Source organism: Aulonocara stuartgranti, assembly GCF_965226115.1.
Source record: "Aulonocara stuartgranti genome assembly, chromosome: 2".
In the NCBI taxonomy this organism is placed as follows: Eukaryota; Metazoa; Chordata; class Actinopteri; order Cichliformes; family Cichlidae; genus Aulonocara; species Aulonocara stuartgranti.
Genome location: NC_138940.1, coordinates 32933478 through 32961461, shown reverse-complemented (window position 1 = coordinate 32961461; position 27984 = coordinate 32933478). Strand labels below are relative to the sequence as shown.

At 39.8% G+C, this 27984-nt stretch overlaps 1 protein-coding gene across 1 annotated transcript; it reads right to left on the bottom strand.

Annotated features, from left to right (window-relative positions):
- Window positions 1-163: 163 nt before the first annotated feature.
- On the bottom strand, window positions 164-20091 carry LOC309687769 (neuronal acetylcholine receptor subunit beta-2-like). The gene is made up of 7 exons (XM_082502943.1): window positions 19846-20091; window positions 19594-19728; window positions 12080-12225; window positions 11887-11931; window positions 9356-9465; window positions 3387-4377; window positions 164-3198 (listed from the first exon to the last, which is right to left on the bottom strand). The coding sequence occupies exons 2-7, from the start codon at window positions 19643-19645 to the stop codon at window positions 3034-3036; spliced, it is 1509 nt and encodes a 502-aa protein (XP_082359069.1). The 5' UTR covers window positions 19646-19728; window positions 19846-20091; the 3' UTR covers window positions 164-3033.
- Between the last annotated feature and the right edge of the window lie 7893 nt (window positions 20092-27984).

The following is a 27984-nucleotide window of genomic DNA, read 5'->3' as shown; positions in this document are numbered from 1 at the left end:
CTATATAAGCAAAAAATCAAGAAGGAAGACAGAAAATGAGAATAAAAATGTCCCAGATAGAGATAAACGCAGAAACTAAGGCATGTGGAAAAAAAACCACAGGCTAGAGTGAATAGTGTAGATGGGATTCATGAGGCCTGCTTGTTGCTTTCATTACCCTTTATTGATTCATTTAGCAAGACATCAGGTCCCAACACAGCCCCTTACTGTTAGACAAAACTCAGCATGTCACGTAACATGACTGTCTACTGGGAAGAAACATAGAAAGCATGTTTTCATTCAACCATCCACCAACAAATGAAAAATGAAACAAATCAATCAAGCTGGATTAGATCAGTAAACCCTTTTTTTCCCAAGCTGACATTGGCAGCAGTGACCGACGAGTGCATTAGGAAGGTGAAACGTTATATAATACCGCTCAGAAATAACAGGATATGATTTCAAGTAATTCATCTGAGAACAGACTGTAAAGTATACAATATGATGGCAGATAATGAAAGTGAAGCGACAGGCTGTTTGGTCATTTCATCCACGTCAGTGTGTATAAAATACTGTACAATATTATTGCTGCTGGTTTTTTGGTGATGGATGCTGATGAGCACTGCTTTTGACCGGCATGCTGTACTTTTAAAATCAGCACGGCAACAAGCAACAGCTTCAAAGTCATTGGTTTGGAGAATTTTTAGCACTATTTACCCGCCTTTATTTCAAACAAAGATGCTCATAGATTTGATCAGCTTACCAAGTCAGCCTATCTGCACAGTGAGCTGTGTGAGCGTAAACAAAAGGCTGGTCGCCTCCCTCATACACACCTATCATTGTTATTTAAGCAGTCCAGCTGTAAGCTGTTTTGTGTCGGCTGTATATTGGTATTGGCAAAAGGACACAAGGGGAGTGAGCATCTTCTGGGTGTCTTCACAAAGCAGATTCATCTTTTGCTCTTGAGGCGTGCATGAGTGATGTAAAGTCCACATCTGGAAAATCAGCCGGTTTGTAAGATTTTGTTTCTCTTTGGGCTCTGTCACTCTTCAAGTTAACAAAATCAGCATCTGTACTGGTTTGTGCGCATGCTAGTCCCAGTTATGTCATGACTCAGCCACTAGAATTATTTCTTGATTTGGACGCAGCGACACAGATAAGAAATAAATGGGGTGGAATATAAGTCCTGAGTTGTTGTTTGTGTAACCTTTACGAACAATGATAAGGGTACCTTCAGTCTCGTTTCCAGTAAAGATGTGAGTTTTCAAATATGCTACATTTCAGTCCTATAAGAAAGATATTGACCCCTAAGTGATCAGATCAGGCTTAATATTTTATATTTAAACAGCATTTTGGTTAATTGTAACTTGGCTCTTGTTCTTGTTCTTTTCTAGTTTTCTTGTGAGAATGATACAAGAAAGGTATTAAGTATAATCCTTTTTTTTTTTTTAAATTGGGACGCTGTGTAAAATCTTAACATAAATAGAACAAAAAATCATTTAAAATCTTTGTTTAACTAAAAATACTACAAAGTAGAAGCTAAAAATATGTGTTAAAAAGATTTATTTTTAACGTGATACTAATAGCATATTTCAGAGTTGTTTATTTTCTATTTTCTTTTATATTCTATCTAATATGCATTACTATAAAAAGTACCCCGCCCCTTCCTGGTTTCTTAGTTTTCAGCATTCTGTAAAATGTTTCAGAACATAAAACAAATTTTAATATTAGACAAAGATAACTCAAGTTATTCAGTGATGATTTCATTTATTAAGGGAAAAAGTCTATCCAAACCCACGTGGCCTTGTGTGAAAAAAGTAATTTCCCACTAAACCTAAGAACTGGTTGTGCCACCCTTGGCAGCAAGAACTGCAATCAAGTATTTGCAGTAATTCGCATCGAGTCTTTGACATCGCTGTGGTAGAATTTTGCTCCACTCTTCTTTGCAGAGTTGTTTTAATTCACCCATGTTTGAGGGGGGGTTGGTCATGAACAGTCTTTTAAGGTCATGCCAAGGCATCTCAACAGGATTGAAGTCTGAAGTCTACACTCCAAAATCTTCATTTTTGTTTTTTAAGCCATTCACAGGTTGACTTGATGGTGTATTTTTTATCATGCTGTATAACCTGAGTGCGCTGGAGCAAAACTGATGGCCAGAAATTCTCTTTCAGGATTTTCTGGTAGGCCTAAGTCTTCATCTATTATAGCAAGTTGTTCAGGTCCTTAGGCAGCAAAGCAGCCCCCGACCATCACACCACCACCTGCTTTGACTGCAGACATGATGTAAGTTTGGATTTTCTATTTATTCAGGTTATTTTTATCTAATATTAAAATCTTTTTAAAGCTCTGAAATATTTAAGTGTGAGAAATATGCAAAGAAAAAAGAAAAAAGAAAGAAATCAGGAAGGGGAGAAGCAGTTTTCCCAGCACTGTTTTGCAGTGCAGTTCTTTCTTTTTGTTTCATAATGCTCCAAACTGTTGTGGTCCGTCCAGCACTCACATTCTTAAAGCAAAGTGATGCTGCAGGTAAAGGTATAAAGGCTTTTGCCTTGTTGTACTGAATGGTACTGAATGGTATGGTTCACGCAGCCATGGCTGTCTGTACGCATTTGTTTATAGGGATTAGTGAAAGTGTGGCTGATACAAGAGGCTACACCCAGACTTGTGCTGGCTCTCCAAAATGAGAATACAACCACATTTTGCATAGCATCCCAACCTTTTAGATAAAGGTATTGAAGTAAATATTGTGACAGATAAAAAAACACAAAAAAACACCTTGGGTTATGTTTTTTTCTTAATTTTTTTCTGTTATAAAGCTTGGGGTGGCAGATCATCTGAAATAAAACAATCACAGCCCCTGTGTGAATGGCAGATGAGTTGATTACAGGACTGCGGGGGGTATGTGTAAGATTCAAAGGGCAGAGCAGGGATGGGGAGGAGGAAATGGAAAGGCTAAAATGCGTCCTTTCCCAGTCAGAGTGAGGTGAGAGGCGGACATATGACTTTATGTGTTAAAATCTGCTTCTGGAAATAAAAAGTCACTTCTGAGTCACATCAAGTTTCAGATTTATGATCCATGTCCTCAACAATGGGGGTGTTATAACTCTGAAAAAGAGGTTGCATGAAGAGCCCCATTGTCCCAACTACACACACAAACACAAAGATCCACAGGAAAAGACGGTCGATAACCATCGCCACGTATTTCCAGTCTTCAATGATCTGCAGAGAGATAAAGACGTTGGATATTAACCACTTGTGTTCATGAGTCTGAACTAAAGTGAACTGAGATTCAGGTAACAAGTGATTATGATTAAACCTTACAAAAGAAAGAAGTACTTTCTTTTATATATATATATATAAGCATATAAATCATGATATATATCCGATTACTTCTTCAAAACACCTACCCCTTCATCATCATCCTCACTCTTCATCTTCTCCGCAATATAACGTACTCCATCCACTGCATCCTCCACGTCAATGTTGCTCTTGAGCGTCATCCTCTTCCTGAACTCTGTGTTCTCTGAGCAGTCACTGACCCTCCAGCCATAGCGCTTGGCTGACTCCTCATTGACAAAGAAGGATGAGGAGGAATCAGCCATTCCCACGGAGCTTCCACCTCCAACTTCTGTTCCACACTGCTTCCGGTCAGAGTACTTCTGCTTCTGGTGTTTTTTCCGGAACCGTTCACGGATGTTGGAACTTCCTGGTCTCCGCATGAAGAGGAAAGAGGGGAGCCGGTACAGAAAGACACGCTTGACCCAAGGAGGCATGGTGTGCGTACTGGGTGACCGATGGTGCACATTGAGCACGCAAACGCTGGTGACAATAGAGAAGGTGACCAGCACCATTGTAAACATTAGGTACTTCCCAATCAGAGGCACTGCTAGAGACGTAGGTGGCACAATCTTTGAGATAAGGAGTAAAAACACAGTAAGGGCCAGGAGGACTGAGATACAAAGAGTCATCTTCTCACCACAGTCTGATGGGAGGTAGAAGACAAGAATAGCCAGCGACGTGATCAGGATGCAGGGAATGATCAGGTTGATGGTGTAGAAGAGAGGTTTTCTCTTGATAATAAAATCATAAGTAATATCCAGGTATCTAATATCGTTAGGGTCTTCATTCTTGCGTCCAGGCAGTGAAACAATATCCCACTCGCCACTAGGCTTGAAGTCATCGCGTGAGGCGTAATCACTGAGGAGGATGAGATCGATCTCCGTGTGGTCGTAGGTCCAAGAGCGAAACTTGAGAGTGCAGTTCTGCTGGTCAAAGGGAAAATCACGGACTTCGATTTTACAGGCCGACTTGTAGATCGCTGGTGGGAGCCAGGCCACTTCACCATTATTGGAGACCAAAGCGTTGGAGTAGAAGGAGACTTCATATGTCCCATCAGCACTGAGGAAAAGGCAGGAGATGAGATAAAGTCAGTAAAGTCAAGCACTCACAAAAAGATTGCCCATATCACATCATTTAAACCAGTGCTTCTTATATTTGAAGGAGCCAGCTGAGGCGCTTCAAGCATACTCACAAAGATACGCCAACTGAAACAAGAGAACACTCAAGGACACTTGAGTGTTTTAATGCAAATCATTTTTGCTTAACTTTACAGGTAACTTGATTTCCTTAGACAGACAAAACTGTGAATAAAAACGAAAATATAATTCCTAAAATAAAGTCTCCGCTGTTTGCCCCTTTTCACCCAGAATAATGTGCTTTCTGTGGACATCTATGATTCGGACACAGAGTTAGGTTGGAAAGCTGACACGGTTTGAGTTGATAGAGCGTGCTCTGCTCTTTCAGTGAAGAAAAATAATCCTCTTGTGAGAGTTTGTACTTCTTAACAAACACACCTATGTACAGTATGTTCATTTTCTTATTTCCAAAATGCTTTCAGACAGTGATGTGGTTTTGGTGGTATGAGTTGCTGAAGCCACATTCAAACAAAATTACTTAATGAACTTAAATTAAAGTCAACAATAAGCGTTAATTACTGTGTAAATAAAATAATTGCTCCTATAATGATTGATAATCTGGTATCTGATCATTCTTCAATATCACTGATATACCCAACTCTGCCTTTTTACAACATTTGGCTGTTTCAGTCTGATAATGGCTATTGTCAGATTTTAATTAGCATTGTACTTTGTTATACAGCTGCACACTTTTAGCTTCAGTTGATAAGAAACACTGTGCTGTCGGACACTTGTCAATATCCCATCACATTTATTAAAATAGTCTTTTAATAGCCTTTTATTCTCTGAATAAAGTCAAGAAATCCTGTTACAGACTTTTAGCGCGAGACAAACATGGATTTTATGTTAATTCATTCACCAAATGCTGAGTAAAAGATTGCCTGACTGCTACCATGAGGCTGCAGAGGTGACGCATGCAACAGTTTGAAGTCCAAAGGATGCATTTAGCATCTCAAGGGAAGAGCTTGGCCTGGGACACATGCTGGCATCAAGGCAACACCTGTCCCTCACAACTCAAATCTGCTGAGACTGACTTTTTTTCTTCATCTCATCAGGGCTGCAGGGGATGCATTATAAATAAGTGGCCTATCAATTATAAAGTGGGTCAGGAATACAACCATCCCACTTGCCTCTAATGCTTTGGGGCTGCTGTGTATATCCAGACTAATAAAAAATGCAGAGGTCCCACCTGCTTACTGTGACCTCAGGTCTCCCAAAGTTAGACCTCAACCTGAAGTTAGATAGATGACCTCTCACTGGTCTCTTAAGCTATTATGCTCTTCAGGTTGTCCTTCAGCTGATGAGCAATCTCCATTCATAAAATTTGAATGCCTGCAAGCATAAGGTCAAAACACAAGAACAGTTCAAACAACTGTAAGACTCTGTCAGACTCAAGCTTAGTGGTTACAGTAGCTGAGAGAACAATCACGCATGTTTTCTGAGGTTTCATTTCAAACTCAAGTTTCCCTTTTTATCCTGCGCACTTTGGGAACTTTTCTCCATGTTGGCCTAAAAGCCGAAGTTCAATCATAAAACACCATGATCCGATGAAAATCATGACTCAGAGTTCAAGAACAGTTGTTGGAGATTTTGTCATGACACAAGAGGTTGTTTTCATGTAAATTATTACATAAGTTAAGGGGAAACTTGGATAAATCTGGGAAGAGAATAAAAAACAGCTGCTTGTCCTTCATTAGCAACACTGAGATGCCCTAAAACAAGGTTTCCAAACCCTAAATGCTCAGTAGATAACTCAGTACCCTGCAGCTTCAGAGGTGCGTTTTAGGCATTACATTATGAGCACTGACAGGCAACTTGAGTATCACTGACTGTCTCTTCATCACAGCACTTGTTAGTAGGTGGGATAGATTAGCGAGCAACATTTTATCCTCAAAGGTGATGAGGTACAAGGAGGAAAAATGGGCAAGTGTATGGATTTGAGTGAGTTTGATGTAGGTGACTGGGTCAAAGTATCGCCAAAGTGCCAGGTCTTGTGGGTTGTTCCCTGTTTGCTGTGGTCAATATCTATCAAAAGTGGTCTGATATCCATGATGAAGCAGAGACAAGGTAACAACAGCTGAGGGTCACTGATGCACATGGACAGCTAAGGCTGGCCTGTGTGGTCCAATCCAACAGACGAGGTGCTGTAGCTCAAATAGTCAAAAAAAAAAAGTTCATGCTGGTTCTGATAGAAAATTGTCAGAAACACAATTGATTGCTGTTTGTTGCACATGTATCTTCACAGCCACAGACTAGTCAGGGTGTCCATGCTGAAAGTGACAACAATGGACACGTGAGTATCAGAACTAGACCATGGAGCAATGGAAGAAGGTGGCCTGGTCTTTCGTTTACATCCCGTGGATGGCCGGGTGCATGCAATGCTTTGGGCAATGTTCTGCTGGGAAACGTTGGGTCCTGCCATCCATGTGCATATTTGACACATACCACCTAGCTAAGCATTGTTGTAGACCATGTACACCCTTTCATGGAAATGCTTTTCCCTGATGTCTCTGGCCTCTTTCAGCAGCATAATGTGCCCTGCCTCAAAGCAAAAATGGTTCATAAATGAGCTTGAGGTGTTGACTTGGTCTAAATTGTCTAAGGAGCTTGGAAAGAAAAGCGTCTGGACTTCTTTAAGTTGCTTCATGCAACTTAAAGAAGTCCAGACGCTTTTCTTTCCAAGCTCCTTAGACTACAATGACCTGGATGACTGAGAACCTTCACAGACTTGGTGTAAATTGTACAGATATCAATCCAATCAAGCAACTGGGAAATGTGCTCAACAACAAGGTCATGAATGCTCCAATCACAACTTACTGGACTTAAATATCACAGAGAGCTGGGGAACAGCTGCAATCACAGCATTGTAAGATGGTGAAAGATGTTCCCTTAGGCCTCCTCCTCGATTCAGAGATGGTCTTTCCCTTTTCATGCAAATCTTACTTTCGCCATCTTACAATGCTGTGATTGCGGCCATTCCCCAACTCTCTATGAATGGTACTTATGGTCTTTGATCGATGGGCTTTAATCAGTGGTTGTTGATCATTGGTCATGAGAATTTGCATATTAACAATCAAGGAACTGACCTACCAGCCCATTGTGCAAATGTACTATTTGTAAGGTTAGGGAAACCTGCAGTCGCCAGAGACAGAAGAAGTCACTTGATTGACTGACAAAACTTTTCTCCCACTGAAAACGCTATGTCCAGATGAACAGAATCAACCTTTTGGGATTTAGTTACCTGGATGACTGAGCATGCATCAAGACACTGCAGAAATGAGTTTATTAAATCCTGTGGCACGAAAGCGGAGAACGCCTACAAAAAGATTTCTGATGCTGCAAACAAAAAAGAAATTCATCTTTCAAATGAAACATTATGGTCTAATGAATAAAACCATTAACAGGAAACAAAGCAGATTACCACTACTGTGGTTTTTCCTCATCGTAAGCCCACATCAACTGTGGGCTCAGTGTAATTATTCCTACAGCCTAAAGAGGCAGACACAGCTTTCACACTCATATTACCTTTCTGCAACAACTGTTCTTAAATTCAGAAATAAAATTACTTTTACTATTCAAAGAATTATATTCTCAAATTATTTCTCCTATGGGCAGGTAGAAAAAACAGTACCTATTTATGCATGCTTGTGCAAAACTGCTTGACTTTGCTTGACTGTGTCAAGCAAACAACATATCAGGAATTAACCTAAAGTGCAGGTTTCTGGAATGTGGCCCAGAGAGAAGCTGTACAGGCACAGGGAGCAAACTTAACACAGAAAAGCCAGATGAAAAAACCTCTGATCACCACACAAAACAAAATTCAGCAAAAACTCAAACTGCATTTGGCTATGATGCTTTTGTTCTGTGGTACAACAAAGGAAGGACTTTCCCACTGAATACATTTTAAACGGGGAAAATCAACAGTTAATGTTTTTCAAGAAACTAACAGATGGCGATGAGACCCATCTGCTGACCTATATGGGTGACAGACGACGTGACGTTCACAGGCCTTTGCGTCTGTCAGCCGACTCTCCAGTGAATAAGAGCAGTGCAGCTTATTTCTCCGAGTTCCTCTTTTTTTACAGTGCAGAAGTACTGATGTATTGATTTTTCCCTGCAGCCATTTTCCAGAGTTACAAGATAAATTCCAGATGTGCCAAGATATTCTCACCTCATCATTTTGTATACCTGTACAAAACAATCAATAATGTACAAGGATATCCTGCTCTCCAATGTAACTAAGTTGGAAAGTCTGGATTTCTGTGTTTCTGTCAACACAGTAGTTGCAGAATTGCGCAGGAATAAATCTGAAGCTTTTCTTTCCAATCATAAACGAACTGCAAATGTTTACAGGAAGTCTAAAAAACCTGAAAGGTAAACATTTAGTGTATAGTGTGAAGCAGTCTCTACTGCGTACTGCAAGGTTAGCCTCAAATGGAGCAGTGAATATTGATTAAAAAGTAATATTATTCAAGTGCACCAAAACTGGTGACCTTACGGATTAACACTTAAGAGATAAAAACAAATTGTTTTACTCTGTCTACAACAGGCCTGATTCTGCCATTGTAATTCATAATCTCCTTGTGTGAATGATTCATACGCTCTCTAACATTCAAACAGTCTTCATTATTATCAGACTGTCTGCAGACGCTCCATACAATGCCATTAAAAATTTGTTGGTTTATTATTCACTATTTATTAACCTAAAAGAAGTGACAAGTGGGCTAAAAATGAGATAGGAGGATAGACTGAGTAAGAGGATAGAATTGGAAAGCTTTTAGGGAAATGGGGCTTTTGTAAATATTAAAGTGAAGTTACTCAAGCTTTCTGTCTGTTCCTACTTTCATCACTTAGTTTTACACACACACACATTTATTGCGTCTGTCACAAAGAGGACATACTTGTTGTAAAGGACAATGTCAGGCAACCAGATGTGTTGTGACGGGAGTCGGATTTTCTTGATTCCCTCGTACTCTTCAGGATCCCACATTAATCTGTAGTCATTCCAACCCTGGTGTAGAAAGGCACGTAAGGGCATGCATGAACATACAAGTAAACAATTAAAATCAAGAGCCACATACAGTTATGGTCACAAGTTAACAAATATTTATTATGGGCTTGAATGTTGTGGTAATTTGAGGCTTTTTTGGGTAGTCATCAACAAGCTTCTGGCATAATTCTGGCCACTATTTCTGTCAGAACTGATAGAGTGGATGGAAATTGTTTGGTTTCCTGACACGACTCCACTTTCAAGAGTAGTCCCCAGAGTTTCAGTACCTTAAAGGTAGACTGCTATATCCACTCCAAAACCAGCTGTGATGTGTGTTTGGGATTGTTTTCTTGTTAGAACACAGAGTTGTCTCCAAGTTTCAACCATCTAGCTGCTGATTTGAGGCGACGCTGAAGAATTTGGAGGTAGTCCTTCTTTATTATTGCATCCAGTTTGTGCAACAGTACCACTGGCAGCAAAACTGTCCCAGAGCATAATGCTACCACCACCATACTTGACAGCTGGTATATTGTTCTTAGGTATTAAAGCCTCACCTTTATTCCTCCAAACATAGTTCTTGTCAATGTGGCCAAAAAGCTCAATCTTTGTCTCATCTAACCATAGAATATTTCTCTAGAAGACATTTGGCCTGTCCTTGTGGGCAGCTGCAAATTTCTGTTGAATGTGAAAGTGTTCATTTTGGAGCCGAGGTTTCTTTGTTGATTATAATTTCAGTCCATGGTAACTTCAGTGTGAACAGTGATGCTGGTGTTCCAGCAACTTCCAGTTCATGGCAGGTTCGATCCTTTGTGATTCCTTGCTTGTTCCTAAACATGCTAACTAATTTCCTCTCATAGGGTGACTGTGTGGATTAGAGGAAATCCAAAAAAAATTCATACTTGTGCACCTAATTCTTGTTTTTTCTTAATCATTAAAGATGTATGTGACACTCTAGAAAACAGTTCAGTGAAGTCATTAAAAGCCCAAAATTACCATGGTACTCATGCCCATGATTTCTGACAAAAAGAGACATCTATCATTAACTACATGAATACATACAAATGCATTTAAAGAACATGTCACGGTCCGCAGGGCAGACCATGTGTGAATGAGTGAGGACCCAGGCATGAACACAGGCAAGGAGACAAAACTGAACTTTAAACGAAAGGCGAGCCTTTATTGAGGCTTATAGAAAGGCAAACCAAACAGCAGGGACAGTGGTTAACCTAAACTAAAACCTTAACTGGAGAAACTTTGGCTATGTTCACACTGCTGGCGAAAGCGCATCAAATCAGATTTTTTTGACCCTATGTGACCCATATCCGATCATGGTATGACAGTGTGAACGGCACAAATCCGATATTTTCAAATCCGATCTGGGTCACTTTTGTATGTGGTACTGAATCCGATACATATCCGATGTTTCAGAAAGCGACTGCTGTATGAATGGCCAAGTCGCATTAAATCCGTCTTTTACGTCACTGACACAAGACAGACGCCAATTATCAGCGCCGGAGAAGCGCCCGATAAGACATCGCGAACGCTTCTTGGCCATCCGGTGAAACTGCTGGGAAGACAACGTTGGAGAAACGTTAACATTTTATTTGTACTGCATAATCTGCAGATTCAGATAGAAATCTGCAACTATCCTTTGAAGCACCGCTCCTCTCTAAAACAGCAATAAGGATAATTATTAGGTTATCTACATTATTATGTAAATAACAAAATAACTTAAAGCAAAAATTGGGAAACGTGAAGTCCGAAGTCTTTATATTAAGGGCCATCAGTCAAACAATATTGTTTGCTCTGGGTCTAAACAGAGCGCGTTGTGTGTGACGTCTTCTTTTGCGCATGCGGGCCGCTTTGAGCGTTCACACTAGAGCGCGTTTGCTGTCGCATTTTATTTGTAGTGTGAACGAGCAGACAAAAAAATCGGATTTGATCAAAAAATCGGAATTGAGCATTAAGACCTGCAGTGTGAACGTGGCTACGTTCACACTGCAGGTCTTAATGCTTAATGAACGTAGCCGAAAACTATGACTACGACAACTGTGACAACTATGAACAAGACCTGTGCTGGAACGTAAAGGAACTATGAAATATATACTAGAACAAGCAACATGACCATGACCATGACCTGCACAGAGTCTTGAAAAAACACTGGACATGACCTGAGGGAAGAAACAATGACGGGGGGGGCAGCAACCATAGAACACAGAACCGAAACCAAAAGACTAGAAAAGATAAAAAAAATGACAAAATCAAAGTTCAACAATGATACAAAAACTCAAAACACTGGGTCACTGACCCAGGACCATGACAGTACATTTATAATTGTAGTGGTTCATGAACCGATAGACCCTAATGGTCAAATTTTTCAATTGGTCTGATCCTCGGAAACAAACAAACAAAAAATTATGAGCAAGGTGCTTTGACACTAACCTGGGTGAGCCAACAGTTGGTGGTCATGATCTGCTCTCTCTCATTCTGAAACACAGACATGGGAAAATTCTGTAAGCAGTGGCTCCACTGACAACAACCAGGTTAACGTGTTCCCCAGTCATTTGACATTAGTAGGGTATGCCTCTTTGCTCACAGTATGTGAGGTTATGGGTTTGTTTGTGTGTTTTCTTACCACATTGATCAGCTGGGCTAGAGACACCTGGATGTAAATGGTGACCTGCTGGCTGGTGTTGATAGCTGGCCTGATGAGTTTGTTGTAGCGCTCTGGTGACAACAGGTGATTCACCAACCGTTCCTCTACCTCCGCACACAGGATAGCTGCACACACAAATACGCACACAGGGGGAAAACAGTCAGAAGTACACTACAGAGGATATCACAACTCATTACAACCCAATATAACCTCCTATCAAAGGCATGTTAGAAAAGTGCTAAGCACTGACTTGACTATGATATGACAAGCAAGTGTGAGCACAGTGTAATACACCACTGGTTCCACTCTGTAAATGAAAAGCAAACAGTAACTGGACTGGTTCTTATTGAGTATTTTTCTACCTTTAATCTGAACTCTATACAGCATCGTTCCACATCTGTTCTTTCTGTCTAATATTCACACTCTAATAAAGCTTTAGGATCAACTTGGGGTTCAGTAACTTGCCCAAAGATACTTTGGCATGCAGACTGGCGTTGTGAATCTCTGGACTGTTTCCAGAACTATTGTATACAGTCTTCATCTGTTTTCTTAAAATAAATTAGCTCCAATTTTATAAAGTAAAAGATAAATTGCATTATTAAGAATGAACATATTCCATATTTCTTCCTCATACGTAATAGTAGCTACTCCAGTTTATTCTGTTTCACGGAGATAAATGTCCTCTGGCTATCATACAGTCAGAAAATGTCAAGAATAAGCCAGACTTATTCGTAATTTCATCATCTCAGTCGAGTGCTTGTTGTGATGATGCAGCCAGATCAAGCTTACAGTAAGCACATCTTTACTACCGTGCAGCTTAAGTTATTGGGTACAGTGAACTGGGGCCTTATGTAGACCTTGAATTTAACACAACCTTGAGCTAAAATTTACAGCAGAATAAGCTGTTGTTTGGTTGACCATCCATTAACTTCACTTTGAGTCTCCTGCAGTAAATACCTCCTTGTTTGCAGCCCTGCATTTTGGCTGGGTGACTATAAAATATATGTGTATGCAATTAAAGCATTTTAATGACCGCTAACACACTCACGATTCACATTTAATTTCAGTGGGACTTGAATGAGAAAACACAGATGCCCAAAACTCTAGCTGGTGAAGCGATGTTTAAATCTCGTGTTGTCAGGTTTCGCCAATTACGTGCTGCAGTGATGCAGCCCGCTGCATGCTCTCATGCGCTCGTGTGTATGTGTCATGAGTGGGAGTGTTACTGTCTCACAAACAGATCACATGTAATTGTATTCAGTCACAATTCAATACACAAACACAAAAACATAAACAAGTTTTGCACCTGCTCAAAGCACCTCATGCCCAGACATTTCATCATATAAACTACTGACTGTATATTCAATTTTAAGAGGAATAAATATTGGTGTTTTTTAAGGAATAAATACTAAATAAAGAAAATATTATAGATGACTTATCGCATATCTGTTCTGTTTTATGTTTAACTGCAATTTAAGAAGCCATTGTCTTTTGTGCTGCCACACAAACAAGTCTTGTCACATAAATTTCCATTTAAAAGCTTTCTATGCTGTCCTGTTTTGTCCTGAACGTGTTGTTTCCTGGTATGATTTGCCTTGTGTGTTTTTATGTTATTTGAGGTCTGGGAGGCTTTTGTGGCAGCATTTTTTTTCTGTGTGTGCCTCATAAATAAACTTGACATGACTGTTGGCTATGCGTATACAGTGTATACAGGAGAATGACGAGCAGGGGAAAAAGAAAAAAAGTGAATTGTATTAATGCTTTGCAAAGCAACATAAACTACCAGCTTCAAAAAAACAAGTTACATAGTACATGTTGAATCTTAACCTTTATCCTAAAAGCACAAACAAAACACTAGAGAACCAGAAAAGTAAATAACGGGGTTTGTGTCAGTGTCTTAATGAAGAGTAACGCTGCCAGTCCTCTATTATGCAGTGGTGTCTGTTTAGATGAGTCATCTTTGGCTTTGCCAGGCACAAAGCAGGTAAACTGTGATCTGCCTTAGCCTGGCCAAAGCAAGTAACACGGAAGTTGCGAAGAAGCAAGTCAAAATATCATAGCAGTCTCCTATTATTTGCACCTGTGGTTAAAGTTTGAAAATCCTAGGTAATTTTCACCAAAACTGACCTCTGAACCAAGATTTTTATTAGATGTGCCTTGTTCTCTATGACAATACCCCATCAGCCTTTTACTGCTGAGGGGCAAAAACAAATTGCTGTTTGAAACACAGTATATTTAAACAACTTTAGCACTGAAATCTATTTTCTAACCATATTCTACCCCATAATGGCATTGTATGTCAACTTAGAAGAACACACCTGTTCAGGCACTTCACTTGTATAGCTTTGCAGCCATGCTCTCAACTGTCTTGTCAAGATATACTCAAGAAACCAATATGTTTTGAAACATGTCAGAATCAGACTGAAAATAAGAGGATCTGAGCTTTAAAGGCAGGTGACAGAAGAAGAGGTATATGCTACACTTGGTCACTTTACATTAACCTTCAGACAGGAGACAGGAGAAGTGTCCGGTGTCTGAGCAACTATGACAAGAAACCCCGAAGGTAAACCTCCTCAGAGACAAAAAGCTGCGTCTGTCAGGATTAGAGGGAGAGGAGACTCGTGCCAGGAGAAGAGGACAATAGAGACACGACAACATACAATGGAAACATCAGAGCGTGAGACAAAACAATTCCCAGATTAGTATAATCATCAGATAAAATTAAATAGGATCATGCTATATTATGGTGATGAGTAATAACAGGGATTTATGAGTTTCATTTTTAAAGGGATTAAAGCCTGACAACAATTCACTGTTTACATGCAATAAACAGCCGTATGAGGCCAACTTCTACTTCTAATTCAAATCAACTGGTTATCAGATTTTGGTGGCCTTCAGCTCTTCTGATTTCAGAGTTTTAAGGTATCAAGTACCAGAAAATCAGTCTGTTGTGACTGAGTTTTGGTTCCTGTTAATTTCATTGTTATTTTTATGTTAAAATATTAGTCCTGTGTCTTTTGCTGTTTTTAGTGTCTGGTTATTCCAATGTTGAGTGTTTTGGTTCAGATCTTGGTTTTTATTGGTTGTAGTAGTTTTAAATCCCTTAGTATTTCCCGTCTCTTGTCCACTCTCTCATGTCTTTCCATTAGCACCTACACACAGGGGTTTGTTATTCATGTCTGTGTTTAGTATTTTGTCTTTTGGTTACTTCCTGTTAGTTTTTGGCGCTACTTTCTGATTTTAACCTCCTTTGTGGTGATCAGCCCCACAGTAAGAGGATAGTCTGACTGCTTTGAGCAGGCAAATAACACACGGCACATGACTTCACTGTACTCGAATGGCCTCCATGGATGTGGTGGAGCAGGAGATTCCCATCGTAGATGTCCAGCTGGAAAATCTGCTGAATCCATGTGATGCTCTCGTGTCAAAATGGGCCAAAATCTGTGAGGAATGTTTCCAGCACCTTGTTGAATCTATGCCACGAATAATTACAGCAGTTTTGAATGCAAAAAGAGTTACAGGAAGGTTTACCTAACAAAGTGACCAGTGAGTGTATAGTCCTGTCTTACTCTTGTTACAGTGTATGTTTTTGCTGTCCTGCTTGGCTCCTGCATGTTTTCTTTGTTATGTTCTTTTGATTTTCATATTTATTGTTCTTTTTTTATTCGCTCAGTACTTTTGATCAATGACTCAACCTCAAATGTCATATATGTGAGTCCTCAGTCGTATACTCTTTACAGATCCATTTTATTTTATTTTTGTTTCTATTTGTTAATTATCACATTTGCTTTGCATGTGATTCTATTTATAGGACGCAACAAATAAAACATGTTTAAAAGCTTATCCCAGCACAGGAATAAAGTTCCAGTGAAAACAATTTTGTTGTCAGATGGGGCAATTCAAGTTAAGCACTGCCAATAAACCATTTCCCACAACTGTTTTAAGATTATAAAGACACAGTATTTTTTAGAGAAGTCTCTAAGCTCTCACAGTTACTTTGAAAATTAACATTTTATTGCTATCGTGACTAAAATCATTTTCATCGCCTTCGCTATTTGCTCTAAGTGTTTCAATCTTTCTGAAGCAGAGAACAATCAGTAAAAAAGTCATTTGGAGCAGGAGCAATAGACAAAATTCAAACACATCTATACACTATACAAAAAGAGCACTGTAGTAGAACAAAGTGAAATAACTAAACAGATGTGGTTTCTAATTTGAATGCACAGTTTTGTAGCTGTTTGACCCTAACGCGTTACTCCTTCTCTAGTGACTTCAGCTTGTGGCTGTTCCATGGCTGCACTCTGATTTCAGCCTGAGAGAAACAAGAAACGTCACATTGCCTTAAAAATGTAAAGGGAGGCAGTATAAAAATAAATCCAGCACAAAGCATGAACAAACTGGGAAAGACAATTTGCGTCATGTGTCTGAAAATGATGAAGAGATGCGATATAGATGGTGGGTTCGACGGTAATGGCTAAAATGGTAGATGATGCTAAAATAAGATGCGGATACGGCTTAAGTAGAGATGGAGCAGGAGGGAGTCTACCAACAGGTCTCATCACACATGTATGCACACACACTCCTGTCTGCCTCACTGCACTCTCCACACCTCAATAATTCATTACCGCTAAAATAAAAATGCCATCATCTTACTTGCGCGGAGACGCAGACACAATCAGAGATTATTCTCAAAGTCTTTCTCGCTCGCATAAAATCGACACCGTTTCCATCACAACATGGAAATAATTAAAAAACAAACAAAAACAAGCTTTCAGGCGTGCCGCTGAGTTTGAGTGATGCAGATGGACAGAGAGGTTGTGTCATCAGTCAAGAGTGCAGAGAGGAGAGGAAAAAACAGTTCTACATCCTGTAGGTTTCTTTTCAGGTTAGTGAATTATTCAGCGTGTTACCATCTGCAGTGGCCTTTCAGAGGCCAAAACAATTTAGGATTCAGCTGTCTTTGGTTTTACTCAGGATGCTGTCCATATCAGTCATGTTATAAAATACAGGCCTGCGTGCATACACATCCACAGAGTCTCACATCCACGCATTTCATATTGTTCGTAGCAAATCTACTGCCTGAGAGATTTTTGTGTTTTTTGTGCCTCGTGGGATTTCTTTTACTTGTTTTGCCCCGAACTTTTCCTCATCCCAGACAGTCCTTCTGTCTGTGAGAATAAAACAAATTCTCTTATTACAATGATTTTCTTTTAATCTGTCGCAATCTCTCCCTCGTGTCTTCCTGTCCTGCTTTGCTCTTTTGTTCACAGCGTGACAGGAACATGTGCAGATTTAGGATATAAGAGAGACAGCAGATGCAGTAAAAGTGCCTTTCTTTTGCGCTCAGCTCGCTCAGTGTCACCTCTAAGTGGAAGCATTGCTTAGGTGTGCACCACCTGGTGCCGCTTTCATTTTTTCTTTTTGCTTTGCAAAGCACTTCGATACATCTTTTCATCGGCATGCATCTCTCCTTCAAAGAGCAGCATCCAAACAATCCTGCCAACGCAATGACTAATAGTTTACTATGAAGTGTTGACTCAGTGATGCTGGGCCCTGCTGGCGAGATATACATCTGCAGTTATGAGAAACCAGTTTTAAACTCATGAGAAACTACAAGCACAAACTAGGAGCTGCACAATTCTGCCCACTCACGTATAATGCATCACACATGAGCTACAGAGAAGCAGAATCAGGGTATGGTGACACTGATGGTTTCGTGCAAAATGTTAAAGATCTTGCAAGCCTACAATGAGCAAAACATCTCATAGGGTAGCTGTAGCACACATTAGCACTGTGCATTTACTGCAAATGATCCTGAGAGCACAGAAGGCAGAGAAATGTGTGATGCAGCACTGAAAATATTAGATAAGTTGCAGTATAGGAAACAAACAAAGTGTGAAAATATAGAGTAAGGCAGAAAAGATGGTGTGCAGGAACAGAGACACAGAGTGAGAACGGTAGGGAAGCCAACACAAAGGAGCAAATGCATCCCAGCAGAGTGGCTGACTGGATTTCGTCTGTTTAGAGTTGGAGCCATGAGAATGTTTGGTTGAAGTGACAGATTCATACAGTGAATCGCTGGCAGACAGAGCACAGGTGACACTGAATAAGTTACAGAGAACAAGCAAGTCTGAAACCATGAACTTCACTTTTGTACTTTTTTAAATAATATGAATGCACTTAGCTAATCCTGCTTAATTTCTTAGCTGTTTTACTGAATACTCAAAAAAATTAAAGTGACTTTCTTTTTGAACTTACAACATGTTTAATATTGAGATTTTTATTAATACAGCAACTGATGAAATACACCAGGAGGTAGAGCAGGTCATCTACTAATTGCATGCTTGGTGTTTTGATCCCTGGTTTCCCCAGTCTGCATGTCAAGGTATCCTTGCATCCTTGTGCTCTCCAATGTCCCATCAGCGTATGAGTTTGTGTGATTGTCAGATAGAAAAAAGTGTTTGTATGAATGTGTGACTGAGGCATGTTGTATAAATCGCTTTGAGTGTTCAATCAGAGTAGAAAAGAATCAGCACATTTACCATATTCCCCCGTATGAATTCATATTATCTGCGCGTATACTTTTCTTCCAGTAAGAACACGCCCTATTCATGGCAGGGGGGGTAAATTAAACCCTCAATTACTGAATTTAATTCCACTGCAGTAGTTGTAACACTGTTTTTCTATCTCTCTGTCTATCTGAACTGGAGAAGCAAACACAATGGGTACTGGGGTTTGCCTGGTAGAGCTGCACATTGATCCAATTTCAGCACCACTGACAGCTCAATAATAGATTCCTCCTGCCTGATTTAGGACCTCATAAGTTACTTTACTTGTCTGTAGGTGGGGAGATCATCTGATAGGTGTGATGTAAGTTAAAGTAAGCAAACTCTCAATTGAAATGTCTGCTATTGTTATCAAAGTATCTTTTTCACTTACTGGCAATGAAGGCATTTCATGTAGGTTAAATAGCAATAACTGTATCTGCACTTACAACCACGCAGTCAGCTGTTTCGCGAGTTCTCTTCAAAGCACGGTGCCAGATTTGTTATTTAAATTGCAGGCTATGAAGTCTTGAACCAAACTAAAATGAGTGAATGAATGCTCCTTACTCAGATTTCACACCCTTGCCCTTAAAATGCAAATGTAATTAAAACTCCGTGGGTTTTCTGCCTAAAGGACAAGCGTGTTAGTTAATTGAAGCGTGCTGAAAAATCACGTGCTAAAGGGTTTGACGCATGGAAATGCCGCTACTTATCCCCACTGGCCTGCTTTCCCGAGACCACCTCTGTCTGCAAGGTAAAAGTGTGGCTTAACCATGCAAGAAATTAAACCCCTTAAGAAAGCACTTATCAGACCTGTTATATTAACTGGCATGCATTTGTGTAAGAGAGGGTGTGCAATTTTGCAATGGCCAACCCAAGCCAGATTTTAAAGCCCAAAAAAGTAAAGTCTCCCGTCCCGTTCCGAGAGGACTGGAAAGGATTACTCACTTGTCACGGTGAAAATCAGGAGAGCCAGGGCTGCTTTCACCGGGGCTGCCATCTCTTCCTCCCCTCCAGTGCGGCACACACACGAAAACTTGCAGATGAAGAGTATTTCCCGCGTTTTCCTCTTCTCTGCGCTCACTTTGCAGTAAGTAAAGTGTGAAACCGAGAAAAAAAAAGAAAAACAATGAACAGGGTGGATTACAACGGTTTCATTGCGAGCGGTGAGTGAGGGTTGGGGGACATTGAAAAGAATACCGATTGCTGTTAGAACCGAGAGATAAAGAGGCTGGATGCTTTCTGCCAGAGCGCACCGACTGTACCGCTGGTCCTAGAGCTGTGATTGCGCGCAGTGGAAACCGGCTGTAGAGATCAGAGCCCCCCTTACAAACAGCACTTTCTTTGGGAAAGTGAGTTGAGGAGCTAGCGGGAATACGTCAATCCCGTTATCGCCAAAGCAGCCATTCTTAAGATAAAAGATTTAAGTACCCCGGTGACCGCATCGCCCTGCCCGCCCCAGTGCGCTCACTGACCGGGCGTCAGTTTCGCTCTGCACCTCCTTGATCGACTCAGTTTAACATGTGTGACAACAAACAGGAAGCGATAACGGTTAGAAACCCCCCAGGGAAGATATTAAACACCCCGAACCAACCTTATCTCCTCCAGTTTATGGAGAATTCAAAGTGGAATTTTACTTTGTAAAGTTGTTGTAGAAAAAGTAGAGAAAAAATAAAGTCAATCTTTTAATTAATTAAATAATGATTAAATGTAGTTAATAACGCCGAAGCAGGTTCTTGGCAGTAAAACAGAAGTCTTGTTGCCCCTGTTAGCATGTATATATAAAATCCTGGAAGGCTGCCACTTGCAGTAATACAAAATGAGCATATAGGATATTCAGCTGTCTTTCTCCCACTGGGCGGTCAAAGGTCAGGGTCCACTAAAAGATAACTCAATAAAGGTTATCATGGAGAGATTCAGAAACCACACAGCTTTTGTCCAAATCCACATTTACTCTGAACACCAGTTTCACCAGTCAAATACAAAACAACTGGAACAACTTTCTCAAGTCCGACTCAGAGTTTCTGAGGGAGGCTGGAGCTTATCCCAGCTCTCAAAAGGTAAGATTGGGATTATAGATTATACCAGTCAACAAGGTCAACAAAGGGACAAACATAACACTGTCACATCCACACCTACAACCAGGTTTTAGAATCACCAATTAACCTAACATGCATTTCTTTGGATTGTGGAAGGAAGCTGGAGTCCCCAGAGAAATTGCACGGGGATCAATAAAATCCTTCATCACTGTCAGTCATCATCAAACCAGCTGTATGATTTCACCAAAACACAAAGATACAGAAATTTAAAAAAGGGAAAATCCCACTGACTTTATCAAATCTGTTTCCTCACAAAAATCTGAGAGGAGGAATTCAGATATATTTGATCTGTGGCTTAATAAGTCAACTATAGTTATCCTACAGTGGAACTGGCCTCAGCTGGTGGGTCTATGGGTCTGGTTTGTGTGTGTAATGAGAATGGAAAAGCTGCAGGCTTCTTGAGTCTGCACACATCAGTGAAGTATAACTACCCAGAACTCCCTTTGGTGATGTGAGAGGAGGAGAGGGCAGAAGGAAGACGTGGTCTTAAATTTGCTAGACAAAACGACTCCAGCTAATTACATGGACAGAGAGGAGGAGGAGGAGGAATAAGACAGGAAACAAAGAGGGGAAAATGAAAAAAGCTGATTGAAGATCATATATTCAATGTGAATTAAAGATCAGATTTTTTTCCCAAGAATTAGTGGAGGAGATGGATCACAGTTTCATGCCTTAAGCAAGACCTGGGGATTCTCCAACATCAGCGAAATTTTCAAAATAGTATATTTAAAGATCACTAATGTAATTCACACAGTAATGGTTTAAAAGATAGTATGAATTTAAAAAAAAAAACTCAAGATGTGCTATCAGCTCCTGACACGTTATGCGATCATTTGAGCATCAGACAAAGAATTTTCACACTTACTTCATACATGAATTAATTTAAAATAATTTTAGCTTCAATAGAGAGTGCACTGGCTTCTTTATTAGGTACAGTTGAACTGCAACTTTTAGTTTAGGCATGTTGTTGTTGCCAGAGGAGCTGGTCTGAGCATTACAGAAACTGATTATCTACTTGGATTTTTTTACCCACACAATCATATCTAGAGTTTACAGATAATGGTAATTGGTAGTTATCTGGATGAATGGCACAGAATAATGGCCAGACTGCTTTGAGCTGATAGGAAGGCAACAGTAACATAAAGAGTCAACCAAGGTATGCAGAAGAGCATCTCTTAATGCACAACATTTTGAACTTTGCAGCAGATGGGCTTCAGCAGCTGAAGACCACACACCGGTCAACCACTCCTGCCAGCTAGAAGAGGAAAAATGGACAATAGATGATTGGAGAAACATTCACCTTATGAGTATCAATTTGTGCTGCAACATTCAGATGTTAGGGTCAGAATTTGGTATAAACAAGATGAAAGCATGGATCTGTCCTGCCTTATATCAGCAGTGCAGGCTGCTGCTGGTGGTTGTATAATGATGTGGCACCAGCTGAACATTTTTAAACAACACAGCCTACCCAAGTATTGTGCTGACCGTGTCCATGACCACAGTGTATCCATCATCTGATGGCTGCTTCCAGCAGAATAACCCACCTTGTCACAAAGCTCAGATCATCTCAAACAGGGTTCTTAAATTCACTGTACGCAAATGGTCCACAGTCAAAATGAGGATGCAGACAATCATAAATACGTACTCGTGTTTACTGTGGAAATCTATGCATCTGGTGAGAAGTTTGATAGAAGGAATAAACTCATATTTTTGGAAAAAAAAAATGTATCAAACTTAAAAAAAAAAAAAAGCTTAGCAAATAAATAATCTTACAATAAAGTTTTTAGTACCTAATCCTGCTAATTTCATTGTACATCCATTTATATATGAAGAAACTGTGAGTTAATGTTCCTTAAGTGATCAGCTAAGTGAACTAATCACATAAAGTGATTTGGTAGTGGCACTTTTTAACGGTGTGCCTCGGAAATCCATGACACAGCTTGCATTAAATCAAACATTTGCTAAGCGTTACTTTTTTTTTTTTTCTTAATTTGAACAGTAACAGTAAGTGTAATAACTGATACATTGATACTGATACTGAGGCGATCGTGGTTCAAGAGTTGGGTGTTTGTCTTGTAATCGGAAGGTTGCCGGTTCGGGCCCCGGCTTGGACAGTCTCGGTCGTTGTGTCCTTGGGCAAGACACTTCACCTACTGCCTACTGGTGATGACCAGAGGGGCCGATGGCGCAATATGGCAGCCTCGCTTCTGTCAGTCTGCCCCAGGGCAGCTGTGGCTGCAGCTGTGGCTACAACTGTAGCTTGCCTTCACCAGTGTATGAATGTGAGAATGAATGAATAGTGGAATTGTAAAGCGCTTTGAGGGGTCCCGAAAAGCGCTATATAAAAGCAATCCATTATAGTTATTATTCCATTGTGGCTTCATAGTCTGTGTCTCTATAAGGTTTCCTGGCAACAGCAGAGACCGAAAGACACACCAAAGCAGCTTTGATCAGTCAAAGTATGGATACAGGACCTCCTGCAGTGTGCTGTGGTGTCTGGCAGTGCATCGTCTCGAGCCTCTGTGGACTTGTTGTGGCACACGTCCCCCAGTGTATAGAATTTTGAATTTTGGTGGAATTTTTAGTGCTCTAGTAACATCCATACAACATAATAGTCACAGCTTCATATTCAACCAAATAGCATTAACCTCCCATCAGACCCCATTATTGCCACACATGAGCAACACACGAGCATCCGCCTCCCAAAATCCCCACCCGTCGCTGCTAATGAACATTATCTCTGCATCCTAAAAGCAATGGAGAGGAGCAGAGGGAGGCCAGATTTAATCAGGGTTACTTAGAGCTCACTGCTGGGATTGCTGTGGCTCTGAAGAGCCTACCAGAAAACACTCATGTACATTTAAAGGATAAAAATCTTTGTTCGCCTTAGTCTTGCTTTGTGCATAGTGTAACTGATATATGGGAGATGAACATTATTACATGCATCCGCATACAAACACACAAATAGACGGGACTGTGGTAAAAGCTTTTACATCTCACAAATAACACCTGGAAAAACCTTCTTAGATTTCTCTTAAAAGCCTACTCTTGTGATTTTGGAGGAATTAAATGCAAACTATGCATATCTCTAGTATTTAAGTCATATTATTACCAGATAATTTCACAGATTTTTAAAAATTCCTTAGTCTTTTTGGCTTCCCCTAACATCACATTGATTTCCTCATAATGATTTTTTTTTTATTCGCCTTTTTAGAAGTCAAAGGTCAGTTGATAAAAACAGGATGAACAACAATAAACCCTACATCCAAAATACACTGCAAAAAAGTGTATTTATTTAGCCTGATTTCGTCTGAATTTTGCCTGCCAGGAAGGTGATGCTAATAATAAGTTGTCCAATAGCCTCTTGAAAGTTAAAACATACATATGTTTCACATTATAATTTCATGTAAAAACAAACAAAAAATGACATCATTGGAAAATTGAAAAAAAAAAATCCTAAATCTTATATTTACACAGTTATTCTGTCCCTAATCCAAACCTTTTAAAGCACACATCCAAACTGTCAAGACTTCAGAGTTCATAAGGATGTCTGTAGTTCTGCAGAAGGTGTTTTTGTTTCAGTCTAGTAATGTTTCTGCCTCTTTAGGCCACCACCACAGTGGAGTTTAAATTTGAAATAAACATTTAAGATAATTGTTGAGTGAAGTGCAAATTGTTTGGCTTGAATTTATAGATTTCGCTGAGGAATTACAGCCATTTTTAGGTTCAAAAGTAATTTAACATTTGACTAACAAGTAGTTTCATGGCAAGGTGAGTCCTGTTCACTTATATTTTCATGAAAAATGAAGCAGATATAATATCTGTTGATTCAAAGTGTTTAATTGTATTTTGTAGCTTTTCACTGAGGTACAGCAACATGACGTTTTTGATGCCAAGAGATGGAGGCCGTCATTAGATGGAAAAAATAAATGAATGAAATAAACAGCAAAAATTTACAATGGCCAAATTAACAGTGTGGTGTACTATTAAAAAAGAATGAATACAGTGACCTGCTCAGGAAAGAGGACAGAAAACTGCTAAAGTGCACAGCAACATAATTAGTTCCATGAATAAGAAAAATTCAACAATCAGGAGACACCTTCATGAATGGAAATACAGAGGGTTTACAACAAGGTGCAAACCACTGGTTACACTCAAGAACACACAGTTCTGAGACAATAATAAAACAATTCTTTGGACATTGAAACTAAGATCATCTAAGATGTACCAGAAAGACAGGAAGAAGAACAAGAAGCACAGAGAAGGAGATAAACTGTATGATCCAAAGCTTCCCACACTATTTGCCTAACATTGGCCAACAGACAGCCACAAAAACATAAACATGTTTCTTTTCCAAACAACTCATGAATTTAACTTTAAAACCCTTGTGTTTGCAGTAAACTCACATTAAGTGCATCTATTCCCCAAAAGCTGCATCATTGTGCGCTTTATAATTGAGCCTACTGACCAGCATCCCCATTATTTTACAGTTTGTTTCTTGCCTCCAGGCAGCAGAGTCACTAGCAGTGTTCCCAGGTTAAGAGGCATATTCCCCTGCTGCATTAAAGTTCTCATAAATTCAGATCACAAGGGGATATTTTTGCCTCAGCCTGACAGCATGAGATGAGACCACTCTTAAAGCCTGTCATGCTTGGTCATCACATTGTTCCAGTGGGACAGAATCAGTATGATAGGACAAAGTGGCTGTGTAGTGAGAGAAGGAAGTCATTGCCTATATCTTGTGTTTCTTACCCTCATCAGTAGCCCTCAATCTATGTCTTTTTCTAACTGTATATGCTAGTGAACCATTCATGTGCCTGCTTACCTTTTTACCTTCATTTCTTTCTCCTCTAGTCTTCATTGAATCAAACAGCGTATAACCTCTAATGAGTTCCCTGGTGGCTGGAGAAAAATGTCAGAAGTATTACATGGATCTTATCTGGGCAGAACTCAGTTAAGTGCTTTGGAGGCTGCAACCTTGGAGCATATCCCCAAACTTCTATTGAGCACCTGTGCAGCTCTACCATGTACTAAAGGAAGCGGGGTATCTGTGAGAGCCCAAGGATTAAACCATGAATATACGGATGAATTTTCAGCCTCATATACCGCATTGGATACTGTTCTTATACGAATGCTAAGCTACTATTTATCAAAGTCTATTATACTGGACACAATTAGAGTTTTTGCAAATACTGGTGATGTGCCTTTGGAGCATACTTGTAGGTATGTGGATTAAATTTTAAAGCATGCTTATCAGTCTCAGTGTGTTCAAGGCAGTGTAAAAATAGAGCAACAGTGAGCTTTTCACATCATCTTTACTGCGGGCCAGAAAGAGAAGCCTATATTCCATATGTTACAGGTGCGCAGCACTGTTTTCTGTTTGCAAAGTGCAATCCCAAACAAATGGAATGGGAGGTAAATGAAACACAGGACTAAAAGCATATGACCTCCTGTCATCTCTATATGTAAACATTTCAGTGCAGCTCTGCTGACCACACCATAAAGAACCAGATGTGACTGGATTATCTGGGGCATACAGCATGCAGCTTAACACATGAGTCTATAGCATAGGTCAAAGCTGGAGTGTGAAAAGGATGCTGCTGCAGTCAAGTCCTGACTAAAGCCAGCAGGGCAGCATTATGGTTCTTTGTTTGGAGGGGTTATGATACTAGGAATTGAAGAACCTCATTCTGAAAGCCTGCAGATGTACAATGTTCTTCCAAGTGAAGAACATGCTTCTGAAAGCCTGTCAATGCTTAATGTTCCACCAGTTGAAGAACCTTCTTCTGAAAGTCTGCCAGTGACTGATGTTCCCTGAGAGGAAACTCCTTCTGAAACTCCATCCGTGTCCCAGTTAGTTGTATCTGTTATCAGTGTCACAGAGAAGTCTGAAGACCTTAAAATCCAGAAGAAAAAGAAGAAGAAGAAAAAAAAAGGCTTCTTCCAAAAACTCAAAACTCTCTTAGGGTTCTCACAATACCTCCGCAAGTCCAGTAAATGTTGTTAACATAAAATGTTAGTGTTATTATTTTTAGGAAAACTTAACTCTTTCTTACTGTTAGCATATTAACAAGAGTAACTAAAACTGGTGTCTGTGTATGTGAGTATCAGTGAGTGAGTGACAGACAGAGAAAGTGGGGAACTGGCATCAAATGAACAGGTGAAATAGTTTTTAATCTTGAGCTGTTTTGTTGGTTTTATTTTAAGATTTTGTGATAGTGGGAAAATAAACTATACAGACTAAAAACAGAGACATTAAAATAGTTTAGATGAGTTGAAATGTGGGAGAAACTACTACAGACAGGTAAATGGTTTCAGTTCAAATCATCCAGTCATAAAAGATGATTCCAAAATTCATCAACTGCCTCCAGCTACCCAGATTTGAGCCACCAATCCACCAATGAAAAATAAGTCTGAAATTAATGTGCCAATCAGAATGCTTTAGCATTCCCACACATTTTAATTCAAAGTGCAATGAAGTTTCAGCCTGTCTGTGATGATTTGGAGTGCCTGGTGTTGGTGGTGGTTGGCCCACTGTATTTTACTGAGTCCAAAGTAAATGCAGCCATCTACCAGGAGATTTTAGAGCACTTCATGTTTCCATCTGCAACCCAGAAGACGGACAGATGGTGATTTCCTTTTCTAGCAGGACTTAGAAAATGTCTGCAACCACAAAAATAGTTGCTGACCACATCATAACTTTGCTTGACTAACCAACTCACCTGACCCAATCACCAACGATGAACACACCTTTCATCGTTGGTGAAAGGACATTTCTATGTAATAAATTATTTTTGAATCATTTTTGATTGATCTAATAATCTTGGATACTGGATATCAGATTTGTTTTTGAGTTTTAACCCATAATCATCAAAAGCCTTGAAATATTTCATTTCATGTGTAATGAATACAGAACATGGAAGTTTAGATTTTTGAATTAAATTAGAAAAAAATTAAACTTTTTCAAAAATCAGATTTCTTTTTGAGATGTAGAAGCACAAGGGCCAAAATTTTGTGTGTGTGTGTGCTCTGAACCCCATACAGTGTTACATCATTATGACTCAGTCTCTCTGACTTCAGCACTCCTTAGTCAAGCTGCTTCCCAGCCTGTAGCCAACACTTTGACCTGAAATGACATGTCAGTAAACAAAGACTAACATGTTTGCAAAGCTACACACACACACACACACACACACACACACACACACACACACACACACATGCAGGTGAAAAGACACAC

Excerpts from the sequence above, each read along its gene's own strand:
- LOC309687769 (XM_082502943.1), bottom strand. The coding sequence starts at position 19,645 with ATGGCAGCCCCGGTGAAAGCAGCCCTGGCTCTCCTGATTTTCACCGTG. Across the intron at positions 12,226-19,593 it reads CCTGATTTTCACCGTGACAA|CTATCCTGTGTGCGGAGGTA; the intron begins GTGAGTAATCCT and ends TTGTGTGTGCAG. Across the intron at positions 11,932-12,079 it reads TAGCCCAGCTGATCAATGTG|AATGAGAGAGAGCAGATCAT; the intron begins GTAAGAAAACAC and ends TCTGTGTTTCAG.